This window comes from Vigna radiata, chromosome 6 (genome assembly GCF_000741045.1).
Source record: "Vigna radiata var. radiata cultivar VC1973A chromosome 6, Vradiata_ver6, whole genome shotgun sequence".
Lineage (NCBI taxonomy): Eukaryota > Viridiplantae > Streptophyta > Magnoliopsida > Fabales > Fabaceae > Vigna > Vigna radiata.
Genome location: NC_028356.1, coordinates 27,517,160 through 27,531,181, shown reverse-complemented (window position 1 = coordinate 27,531,181; position 14,022 = coordinate 27,517,160). Strand labels below are relative to the sequence as shown.

At 33.2% G+C, this 14,022-nt stretch overlaps 1 protein-coding gene across 1 annotated transcript; it reads left to right on the top strand.

Moving 5' to 3' along the window:
- The first annotated feature begins 1,551 nt into the window (after nucleotides 1–1,551).
- Nucleotides 1,552–6,232, top strand: LOC106763648 (rust resistance kinase Lr10-like). Its single transcript, XM_014647815.2, has 2 exons — nucleotides 1,552–1,684; nucleotides 4,892–6,232. The coding sequence occupies exons 1-2, from the start codon at nucleotides 1,552–1,554 to the stop codon at nucleotides 6,142–6,144; spliced, it is 1,386 nt and encodes a 461-aa protein (XP_014503301.2). The 3' UTR covers nucleotides 6,145–6,232.
- The last annotated feature ends 7,790 nt before the right edge of the window (nucleotides 6,233–14,022 follow it).

Here is a 14,022-nt window from a genome sequence, read left to right as displayed (position 1 = left end):
TTTCATCTACTCTTGTATAACAATACAAGTTATAGGATCATCGCACAAACACAAACAATGAAAGGGTAAGCTAACTAAATAAAACATAAGATGAAGACATCATCACATCATTCACCCATAATAGTCAACTATCAACTTTAGTCCATCGATCTACAGAATAATCCCATAATCAATTATCGCATTACTCAAGGAAATCAACATATTATCTCAAATTGAGTATCCAATCAACAACCATATCTTGGAACATAAAAATGTAGTGTTAAGTGTCACCTTTCCACCACTCAAGAGCTTTTACCGAACAAGTACACATTACCATACCATTATACAATGTCACTTTCCGCCATTCTTACAAGAGCTTCACCAAACAAGGGTGTTCCTTCCTGCACCTCACCTCCTTCTTCCTGCACCTCCAATTTTACCATTTTATCCTTCATTTAATACAGTCAAACATATTCAATGATTACTTAATTATGTCTAACTCCTAAAAACTATTCCTAACTACTAAAATGCACTCCCCCTCATCTCCTTTCTCTTCACTTGAGTAGCATTCAGTCAGTGTTTCATTGGTTTGAGCTGTGGTGTATTGGTGTTTCTCATCAGATAATTATATTATCAATATATTACATAAAACAAAATTAAAATTAAAAGAAATAAAATAACTAAAAAAATCTATTAACAAATATTGAAACAAATAAGAAGAAATAAAAAAATTTAAAATTAATAATAATATATTAAAAAAAGAAATAAAATAAAAAAATATCACTTATTATAATACTTAAATAAATACAAATAAAAAAATATAATATTTAACAAAATAAAATTTACGCATAAAGATAATAATAATTATTTAATTAATAAATAATTTAATAAAATTTCTAAATTCATAAACAAAAATAAAAAAATTAACTAAAATTATATACATAAAAAATAATATAAAAATATATTTAAAAAACAAATAAACCAATTTACGAATAGTTTACTAATAACAAAAATTATTTAATTCAATAAATTAATTAATACTTAATCTAAATTTATAATTAATACTTAATCTAAATTACATTAATAATAAATAATATATAAATTTTATAAACTTAGAAAAATTAACTAAAATTAACGAACAAACTGAAATTAAAAAAAATTGAGAAAACTTTCAAAACCAAAAACATGGAAAAAAACACAGTCTGAGATGCGTTTCCTATAGCCGCAGCATGATTTGCGTTTTCCCCTGTGCACCCCAAAATCAAACAAACCACAAATCTATCGACGCTTACGTTTTGGCGCTGATCCAGGTGCAGTTCAACATGCACACAACGCACCCTCCTAAAATCCATCCATCGTTCGTACTGCGGCAAGGGTTAACCGCAGTACCATTTGCAGTTTCATATGGAGCACCTCAAACTCATTCGCCTTTCGTACTGCGGCAGGCGTTAACCGCAGTGCCATTTGCGGTTAACCCTCCCCGCCTCTCATTCGCACAGTTCACTTCATATAAACAGGCACACACATATTTTTATACACATACACAGTACAGTGCATATATAGAAGAAAAAAATGCGAACACAGATCCCAGCTACGCAGCACATTCCACACGAACGCCAACAGGACAAATGTTCTCTGAGAAGAAGAACCAAGAACTTCAAAGAGATAGCAGCTGCACAGGTTGGAGGGGAGGATAGGAAGATGGGTAAAGGGTAGAATAAAGAAAGGGGGTGTAGGGTTTTTTGGTGTGAATTGCGACACGCTCCTTTAACTTTTTAAAAACCAATTAATAGGGTGACAGATGTAGGTTCATAGAGTAGGAGTACAGTAGGAATGAAAATAAAAGCAGGAGATATAGGACGAGATCATGGAGGTGCAGGAAGGAACACTGACTAAACAAATACACATTGTCACTCCTCACCACTCTTTTAGGAAGTTTCACCGTACAAGTACATGATGTCATGCCTCACCACTCAATTCAAGAACTTCACCCGACAAGTACAAGTATTACTCTCACAACTCTCATAAGGAGCTTCATCAAGTAAGTATAGGATGCCACTTTCCACCATTCTTACAATGAGTTTCACCAAGCCAGTATACACAAATCTCATTCATAACTTGGCCAAGATGCATTCATCACATAAGAATACCAATCCACTCAAATTCTCCATAAGAAACTCATCATGCTCAAACATACTTAAACATCAACGGTAAGACTTAATAGAATAAACATATTCATTAAGCAACATGCTCATAATATTTAATCCACAACAATTAACGTAACCATATCCACACATGCTCATACATAATAGTTATAGGAAAGTAACAATTCAATTCAAACAATTAACGTAAGAAAATCATACGCATTCTAAAAATATAACTATCTTGGTAAGTTGAACCTCTATTTACACTAATCAATTTAATGACGCGGTTCATCTCTAATTAACAATACAGATGCATACTTAAATCTTAGTGCTAGAAACGCATAAATAGCTAAAATAACGTATCAGAATAGACGTTTCTTGTTCAGCTAACAATTTCTCTCGTCCAGCTAGAGGGTTTCACTCGCCCAGCGAGTGGACCTGGCTTGCCTAGTGAGTTTAGTTTACTCGCTCAGCGAGTGAGTTCTCCTATTCGAACAGATACAGATTTCTTTGCGAGTGAGTTCTCCAATTAGCAACTTAAAGATTTCCAGTCAAAAACAATAGTTCATCTGTTTACCAAACTAATCCAGCAAGCACTCACGGACTCATTTGAAAATCATCAAATCTATCAATCTGAACAGAAACGTCGAATGGTTCTCAACTCATAAATTTCAACCGAAAATACCACATCGTAACAGAGATAATTTCCCATTTACAGATTTTACACAAAAATAAATCCACGGCTCAGATCCATTATTCACGCATATCATCATACATTCACTATCAAACATAAAACAATCAACCATTACTGATTTCCCCTTCCATATACTGAATCGTCACCATAAATAACCAATTTTCACGGTTCATTCATACCATCACGAATATAATCAGAAAAACATACAGAAAGTTAAAGATCAAGGTTAACTCCCCTTGGGGTTTTCTCCTTCTTGATCGAAAAACACCCTCTGGTTGTCCTTCCAGAACTCAACCCCTCTCTGCAATCAGCAGCTCCATAGGCAACAAAACAGAGCTGGCACGGATCCTCCTCGCCATTACATCGAGTCCCACTAGTTTCCCATTGAAGATAAACAAAATAGCTCGCCCTACGAAAACTGGCTCGCCCAACGCCCATTTCTAGCTTACCCAACGACAGACTCTACTCGCCCGGCGAGTACATAGCTTTCCAGACCATCAGGTGCTTTTTCAAAGGGAATCTTGCTTTTTCAGAAAACTATGCTGCTCGCCAAGCAAACCATCTTGCTCACCCAACAAGTGGAAAAGCGTCGAAGGCTATCAGATTACTTTTCTGGATGCACCTGTCCCTTCCAGAAACAAGGCTACTCGCACAACGAGTAGACCTGACTCGCCCAGCGAGTGATCTTGCACTTTTTCCCATCCAAAATTCCATGGATCTTACACATTTCAACTCCCAACGTGGAAACAAAGTGTTGAAAAATCTCGCGTCACGTACATAACATACTAATAATCCCAAATAAACTATAAACTCTGATAGCATAATACTAATTAAACAAAAAATAATGACACCTTAAAGAATAAAATTTCTAATATTAATCCTAATAGAAAGTTTAAAGATGCAAAACATAATAATATATACATGATAATAATATAAAGACTAAATTATCTTTTTAAGTAATGAATAGTTAACAAGACAATTAGGGTAAGTACCCGTATTGAGATATGAAGCGCATTTCGAATTGTAGCTTAAAAATATTTTTTTATCAGCAAATATATGTGTATTCGTATACATTAATTTAATCCAGACAAGTTTATGGATGACTCTGTAACAATTTTAAGCAAAGATTTTACTGTAGGATATGACATAATTCAGAAAATGAGTAAAATGCCAAATTGCTCCCTGGATTATTACCGTTTGTTTTGACCCTTTATATGAAAGAATATTTTACTTTTGATTTTGTCATTCCATTTATTAACTCAAAGATTATCTTTTCTTTATTTTTGCAGATACTATTTTTGTTATCAAGGATGGTGAGTTCCTCCATTTCTATATAAGTAAAAATGAAAAAAATAGTTTACTGTCTCTATAACAGGGTTCCGTTCCTCTATTTCTATATGTTATAAATAATAAATATAATGGAACAAGTTCCTTTTATAATATATTTATTTGAAGAAATATATAAAAAAAATTAATTAAATTACTTAAAAGTTAAAACTAATTTATATATAAACTAAATTGTAGACCTTTTTTATATAACTCTAAAGCTTTATTTCTAATTTATAGATAATATGATTATTTTTTCTCTTTCTATTTTTCTTTTGTAAGAATACATGTAAAGAAAATTTTCCAAATATAACTAATATTATTTATACAAACTATTTTTCTCTAAATTTTATATAATAGTTTCCCATTATTATTAGTTTTTTATTCTGATGACATCTATGATTTTGATTCCTGAACACTTATAATAACATACTTTTAAAAATAGCAATATGTGTATACGTGGTAAGAGGATCACTCTTTCTTCTTTGTTTTATTGAGTAATTACGTGAGCAACTATATTTTTTTTTTAACAGATTTAGCGACCTTTATATTAATATAAAACAATAATAATCCTAAATAAATATAAAAATTTATGATTTTATTATTATTATTATTATTATTATTATTATTATTATTAGATTAATAAAAAAGTTGATAAGTGGTATCTTTTAGCTTAATCAAGGTGTCAAGATATTTTTTCTTTTTTTTTTTATTACAACCTAATGACAATAGGTATTTTAATTCACAGGATTGCTTAGATCAATAGGTAGACAAGACCAAGATAATGAAGAATTTGATTTCAATAGATATGGATCTGGATATACATCAGGGTTAATTGCGTTGGGACACTATGGTATACCATACTTCATAGTTAGAAATGTTGCTGGCACCATATTGTTTATTGTGTTTTTGGTATACAAATGGAGAAGAAGACATTCGTCAGTATATGAAAGTATTGAAAATTATTTAGAGCAAAATAGTTTGATGCCTATTCGATACTCATACAAGGAGATTAAGAAGATGGCCAAAGGTTTCAATGAAAAGTTGGGTGAAGGAGGTTATGGCTCTGTATTCAAGGGGAAGTTGCGAAGTGGACCTTCTGTTGCCATAAAAGTGTTACGAAATTCAAAAGGTAAAGGAGAAGATTTTATCAGTGAAGTTGCAACAATTGGAAGAATACATCACCAAAATGTAGTGCATTTAATTGGATATTGTGCTGAGGGCTCGAAACGTGCCCTTGTCTATGACTTCATGCTCAATGGATCTCTTGACAAATTTATATTTTCTAAAGAAGGGAATCTAAATTTAACCTATGACACAATACATGATATAGCAATTGGAGTAGCACGTGGAATTTCGTATCTACATCATGGGTGTGAGATGCAGATTTTGCATTTTGACATCAAACCCCACAACATCCTGCTTGATGAAAAATTCACCCCAAAGATATCTGATTTTGGATTGGCAAAACTATATTCAACAGATAAAAGTGTTGTGAGTATGACAGCAGCCAGAGGAACAATTGGGTACATGGCTCCAGAGTTGTTTTATAAAAATGTCGGAAGAATATCACATAAGTCTGATGTTTATAGCTTTGGAATGTTTTTGATGGAAATAGCAAGCAAGAGGAAAAACCTAAACCCCCATGCAGAGCATTCAAGCCAACTTTACTTTCCCTTTTGGATTTATGATCAACTTGATAAAGGGAAAGATATAGAAATGGAAGATGTCACCGAGAATGAGAACAAAATTGTAAAAAAGATGATCATAGTTTCACTTTGGTGTATACAATTGAAACCAAATGATCGCCCTTCCATGAATAAAGTAGTGGAAATGCTTGAAGGAGACTTTGCAAACCTAAAATTACCTCCAAAACCTTCTCTGTTTCCTCATGAAACATTGGAAGATGATGAAAGAATATCCTCTCATCAACCAACATTGTCTGACTTTGTTGGTTCGTCAAGTTATCCACTTAAGATTGTCTCAAATGAAAGTATGTGATAGTCTAAATTATTTATTTGCATCCAACTTATTTGACTTGAACATTTTTCCTCTGTAATGTTTACATTGTGTGACTTATTTTTATACTTCATACTTAAATATTATGATTTACCAAAATTTAAACATTTGTTCAAACTTTTCAATGTGTTAATTATACTATAGTATATGTAGAAACCTAAATCATTCGAATATAATAATAAATATAATAACAAATGTGAAATTAAATTGAGTTAAAATAAATAAATTAAACAGATATATTTTCTTGTATGTGTGTACTAAATTTTAGAATAATTGAGATTGTGTTGTCAGGTAATGTTGAAGGATTATATGTGAATGTAAACAAATGTTTGATATAGAATTGGAAGATGTCAAAAATGAGAACAAAATTGTAAAAAAGATGATGATAGTTTCACTTTAGTGTATACAATTGAAACCAAATGATCGTCCTTCCATGAATAAAGTAATGGAAATGCTTGAAGGAGACATTGTAAACCTAATATTACCTTCAAAGCCTTTTCTGTATCCACATGAAACATTGGAAGATGACCAAAGAATATCTTCTCACTAAACAACATTGTCTGAAGACTTTGTTGATTATTCAAGTGAAAGTATTTGATAATGTAAATTATTTATTTGCATCCAACTTATTTGAATCGAACATTTTATTAAAAATTTAAATATAAGTTTAAAGTCTCATATTAAATATAAAAAAAAAATAAAACATTATATAAAGATGAAAAATTCATTGTTTTAAAGTTTTGAACATTTGTCAATCTTTAATGTTTACATTATATGACTTATTTTTATACTTCATACTATAAATTTTAAATATTATGATTTTATACTTCATAATTCAAATATTATGATTTTTGTTCAAAGTTTTCAATGTGTTCATTATACTATAGTATGTAGAAACCTAACTCGATTGAATATAATAAAAAATGAGAAATTAAATTTAGTTAAATAAATAAATTAAACAGATATATCATGTGTCTCCTAAATTTTAGAATAATTGAGATTGTGTTGTCAGTTAGGTAATAATGAAGGATTATAAGTGAATGTAACCAAACAATCTAGGAATGATCAATAATAACTAGTTTCTTTAATTATAGCTTTATTTTAATTTGATTCTAAACACGTATTTTAAGAAAAGTTTTGATGAGTGTGAAATAAAATGAGTGATTCAAATCTATTAATTTCATCCCAAATAACATTACATTAACTTATATTTTGGCGGTTTTTTTTTACTAAATATCTCCAATAAGCAAATCCATATGTCCAATGTTACCAACTTCCATCATAGGACGAAAATCCACTCCTTACATTCGTAAAGTGTAACACTATTAGTATCTTCATAATTAAATTGTGTTACCCCTCACCGATTTCTTTTTAGTGTAATAATCTCAATGTTTTAATGCACTAGTACTACAAAAAATTTATGTTTTTAATTTTTTGTTTTATTTTAACAATTTAAACACGTTAATTGTATTATTCACAGAAAACTATGGTCAAAACATTAGTCATAAATAATTTACTAGTCGCTTTTTGGACAATTGTTATTAACACATGTATAACTAGTCATGTTTTAAAATATGGGCCGAACAATTTACATGCAATCTCATTAACAGCATATAACACTATCTATTTTCTAACTATTGTTACCGTTTTAACATTACTCACAATTTTTTAATCCCACCAATGCCACAAGTTATAATCCATCATTTGTCCATAGTCGTTTTCATTTGTGCTCAACCTCTTATCATTATAAAAAAAAAATTAAATTACATATAATTATATAAGACCCAAAACCCGTATATAACATTTGGTTAGATGCAGATTACATAGGACAAGAACTTGTATATAAAAATTGTCGTAGCTAAATTATATATGGAATTATCCGTACATAACTTATATACGGACAAATCCGTACATAACTTATATACGGTCAAATCCATACATAATTTATATACGGATAAATTCGTACATAACTTATATACAGATAAATCCGTAAATAACTTATATACGGACAAATTCGTACATAACTTATATATAGATAAATCCGTACATAATTTATATATGAATAAGTCCATACATAACTTATATACGTATATATCTGTACATAACTTATATATAGATATATCTGTATACACGACTTCTTCATTTGAAGTTGTGTAGGACCTACACGACTTGCCTATTTACGTAAATAAATAAAAAATTGCCTAGATCCATAATAATGATTTAATCTTTTCCTTAAAAACATAAAAAAAAAATCCAAAAGATGAAAATCCAGAAGGGTGGATTCATTTGTTTACGGGTCTATCTAATTTGGAATGGTAATATCAAGAATTTAGGAAAAAAAAATACATATTAGGGTTTTTTAATACATCAAAGGGCTCCATACACCAACCAAACCACACACCATTTCGTGCCCGAAAAAAAAATACATATTGGGGTTTTTTAATATCACAAACTAAGGTACTTACGAATTAAGATTACTTACCAATTCAATGCCTAAACACCAACAAAACCCTAACGGATGCTAAGAACAATGACGTTGTCAGTGCGAGGGTTCCACAAAAACAGAACGAGGGTTTGAGTAGGGGGAGAACTAGGGTTCAACTCAGCCAAAAATGATGGCTCCAATGTGACTTTAGGCTTCCAATGATGGAGAATGGTGGTTCCCGTCACATAAAACAATGACTGGACGAGGGACAAGTAGACTACACGAGGGAGAACGAGTGCGAGGTATGGTTGCGGTCACTGCAAGGTATGGTTGCGGTCACAGAGAAGAATGGTTGCAGTGTAGGGTTAAAGTAAGGGGACAAAGAGGGTCCGAGTAAAGGGAGAAAGAGGGTTCGAGAGGAGAAACTTAGGGCTCGAGTGAGAGAAAAGTTGATGCTGTGTTGTGAGTCTTAGGCAAAGTCAGATATATCATATTATGTTTATGTTATTTTTTATTATTAATTAACTCCCAATCCGTATATAACATCCGTATCTAAGTATTTTTTTCTTGTTACATACGGACCTACATACAGATATATCCCTCTGAATTTTCTTACCAAAATGCGCCAGATTACATATGGCTTTTACATGCAGACCATCTATATATAATTTATTTTTCACAATACATACGAATATTTTCGTATGTAATTTATTTTTCATGATCCATATGAAACATCCGTATATAAGGTCCCCATTATATACGGATAAAGATCCGTGTGTAAAAGTCATTTTTCTTACCGTGTATCCATATTCATTCCCATTTAACACCCTCATCTCCCTTATAAGTTTTCACTTTTTTTTAACTTTTATTGTTGTACTTATCCATCCCTTATTTATATTATTATTATTATTATTATTATTATTATTATTATTATAATATATTTTTTTAGAGTCAAAATAATCCAATAAATATAGGATTCGAGTGCAAGATCCATATGATATATTAATCTCTCTAAAATAAGGAAAATATAATTTATGTGATATATGATGTTATTCATGATTTAAACTGAATCCATTTACAACAACATAATTGATCAATTACTTGACCCAACATATAAGGTCTAAATTCTTTCTATTCTACTCGAAGTTCCATGAGGACCCAAGATGACCCAAAAGAGAAAGCTTAGGCCCATCTTTTATAGATGACATCAACTATTCTTGAATGTGCTTGACCATGGCTAAATATGTTGTGTACGGTAGGGGGTAGGGGGGTAAACATTCCAAGGCGGCCCCTTTCAAGGTGGTTGGAAAGGCCTTACGCATAATGACATCAACAATCAAGTACAAACTGACTTGGGTGATATACATGGTGACATGTTTGTCAGGATCAGTGCTACCATCGATCTAGTGGAAGGGAGTGGCGCGTCTGTGATACCGTCAACAAAGGGGTATCGAAGACTTCCCCCTACGATTAAAGAGATGTTTATTATTCCTCTAATTTTCTAGGTGGGGTTTTATCCGCTTTCTTCTTCGATTTCTTTCATAGTGCGAACACAAGATATGGTCTTATGCACTGAGTTAGTACTCTCATGGATTTTCTTCTCCTTCCCCTTGTTGGTTACCCGTTCAACTTCTACCCTCCTCTCTAGCCTGACATCTTCTTGCTTCAAGGAATTTATTTCTTCGACATTTCTCTTTTTGAACTAAAAAAAAACTCTTCTTGCATTTTCATTTATGTTTATAGTATCGTGACCATGTCAACCAACAAGGGTCCCGATCATGCTTCCTTTGCTCCAAACATCTTGCTCTTGATAAACACCATATAACGCTTTTCTTAACAGAATATATGTTGACAACATAGTGAGTGCTTGTTCTTATAGATTCGAATATAATCTGCAAAGACTCCAACTCCATACACTCCTAGCTCCAAATTCATGGTACTCATCCTCTCCAAGGGTAATCATCTTCTCTAATCTGAATGAAGGTTGTGCCCATAGAAGATACACTAGTGCAAAAACATTGTATAATGTCACCTCTTATACGTCGGATAAGGGTAAATACGACGTATATTGATGACCGGTGGCATTTTCGTAAATAAGTTGGCCATATAGGCGCTAGGTCGAATATCACCGACGTTTGTAGTATTTTAGACGTCAGGCACTACCACAACCGACGACTATAAGGCGGGAAAGATAGACTTTTCACCTACCTGGCAGACATATAGGCGTCAGATAGCAGGTTCCCTAACGTCTATAGTATTTTAGACATCGGAGCCACTCCTAACTGACGTCTATATGTCTGACAGGTAGGTGAAAAGTCATTTCTTCAGGCATATAGACGTAAGTTAGGAGGGGTGTTAACACCCTGGCTAGTGTATCAGATCGTATTAAGTAATAATAGAACAGTAAGTCTAAATATCGTTTCCCAAGAGACTTTGTGGCCTAAACGTTCATGTGAATTAATCGCATATAACTTGAAAGAATTATAATTTCATGTTGTAATGCATAAACGAAATTAAACATGCAAATGCAAAAGCTGAATCAATTGACAGATAAAGTTATGGATGAATGAAGTTGTTAGGGTTTACGGTTTCATCCTGATCCACCCTCATATATCTACTATTCCTATTAAATTCCACTCTATTATCAATGTTCATGCAACTTTCTAATTTACTCTAAACCCGATCTCTCGGCGAAAAGTGTGACACCCGGGCACTGACGAGGGCGGGGAGTGATCGCCGGTGCAAGAGGCATGGTGCAGGGGGCACATACAAGGAGCGACTTCTGGCAGGCTTCCAGTGGAAGGGGCACATGGACGAATCGAACATACACCGGAATGAGAGGGATCTGGAGACTGTATAGGTATGGGACTATACAATTGAAGGATAGCTTAAAAGGAATTGATTTGGCTACCCATATCATCAAAATGCATTTACTTTTCGGAAGCCTAACCCATAAGAACTTCATGGTTAAGCGTGCTTAGCCTAGAGAAATTTTGGGATGGGTGACCTTCCGGGAAGTTTTCCCGGAAAGTGTGCGAGTGAGGACAAAGCACACTGGAAAGTCTCGTGGTGATGTGTGGGGGCAGTCAATATCCCCTGTAACAAACTGAATTTTGGCCCAAGCTCAACTACAGCGCTCAGCGGTAGGTGCGGCATTCCACTGGATCGCTTAGCCCTGACGCCCAGGCGTCCTATCGTACTGAACTGAAGATCTCAACGCTCAACGATGACTTTTGACTCTAAACGGTAGGCACGGTTCTACATTCACCCTTTAGCGTTGGCGCTTAAGCGTCTAACCGTAAGTCTTCCACAAGGCTGGCGCTCAGCATTGAGATTGACACTAAGCGGTAATTGTGATTCCTCTTTTGCACCTTTCTTCATCCTTTTGTTGAGTCCAACTCCTTCCTACTTCACTTTCCATCCTTTAATTCTCATTAAATCTTGACAAAACAATGTAAAACCAAGCATAATATCTCTAAAACCACTTTTGACTCTTTTGTAACCTAACTTTAGTGTTTTGCATGATTTTAAGCTCATTCCAAGTCATAAAGGGTGTGTTTTTATATCAATTTCAAGTATAAAAATAACGATTTTTAGACCGTTATCAAGGGGTCCCGACGTCTATTTGACGGAAATTAATGGCATTCATCTACCTGTCAGACATATAAACGTAAGTTACGCCGCTCCTGAACGTCTAAAATACTATCGACGTCGGTGCCTTTATACCTGATGCCTATATGTCTGCCAAGTAGGTGAAAAGTCGCCTTTTAGACATCAGTTCCCGCCATACTAACATTTATATACAATTATAGACGTTTGTGGGATTAGAACTCGACATTTATAAGCACGCGAATATTAATTTTTAAATATGAAAGACGTCATATTAGTGACAGCCCGACGTCTATAATATTATAGACATCGGATGTACATAGAAACCGATATCTATAGGCTTATACTGCAACACGAACATGCATGCAGTTACGCTCACTATTTCATCGTCTTCCTCGCGGAGCTGTTTGCCATTGCATCTCAAGGTTTGTTTTTCTCTCATTTGGACAGTTTAAATTCAGTTTTACTCTGATTAAATTAGTTTTCATTTTCGTTTGAAATATGTTCCATTTGAACCGATTAAAATTCGTTTTCGTTTCGTATTGGTGCAGTTTGTAGCGTGTTCTTGTACGACGTTTGTGACCCTTTTTGGACTTCGTTTTTGGGCGTGCAGTCATCGATTTCACTCCATTGTCATATTAATCTGCTAAAAAGGTTAGCTTCTTAGTTGAAAAATTTTATTGTATGCATGTTGTTGTTATTTTGTGTATGCATGTTATTGGCTTTTGTGATAAGAAAGTTTTTAGGTTTTAGGTATGCATGTCTTATTTGCTTTTGAATATGCATGTGCTAAAGTTTAGTTGTTTTATCATAATTTGCATGTTAGATTATAAATATGAAATCATTGTGTGAAATTTAGATCCCGTTTGAAATTTAATAGAAACAATTAATCTTTTAATCGTTTGTATTAAATTTTGAATTGTCCAATTGGACAGTTTGGGAAAATTATATTTCATAAATTTGCTATAACATGTACTTTGGAGTTTATGCATAAGATTGATAAAATTTCGATTCAGTATTTGTGTTGTTCTTGACTACTTTCATTTCGTGTATTTCGGAGACCAATGCGAAATACTGCCGAAATGTTATCAAATTTATGATGTAGACTTCTTTGCATGTGTGTTATAGCAATTTATGAAATATAATTTTTCTGAATGGGTATGACTTAACCTTGTGAGAGTTAAAAAATTGAAACTTATGAAGTTTGTTAAGAACATAGTATGGATTGAAGCTGGATGCATGAATGTCGCATCAGTGAAGAATATGAGAAGGGTGTTTCGGTGTTCTTGCAATATGTTCAAGAAAATGCAAAGTCTGTGAATGGGACATATTTTTGTCCCTGTGTTCGTTGTCTAAATCAAATACGGCAAGACTTAGGCAATATGTGTGACCATCTACTCATGTTCGGCATAATGAGAACTTATACCGTTTGGACGTGGCATGGAGAAGTACTAGACCAGCCAACCACGTCACAAGGAACAAATTATGTGGAAGAATGGATGACTGATCATTTAGAGGACATGATACGTGATGTTGGTGAAGATAATTTTGGAAGAGCTAATTTGTATGATTCTCTTATAAATGATTCAGAGCAACCGCTATACCCAGTACGCTCGAACTTTACATGTCAGTCTACAACTTTGAAGTTGTTTAGATTATAAGCAAGGAATGGATGGACCGATAAAAGTTTCACAGAGTTGTTGGAGTTGTTGAAGGACATGTTTCCAGAAAATAATACTCTACCTGTTCATAATTACGAGGCCAAAAAAATTTTATGTCCAATGGGTCTTGAATATCAAAAGATACATGCTTGTCCCAATGATTGT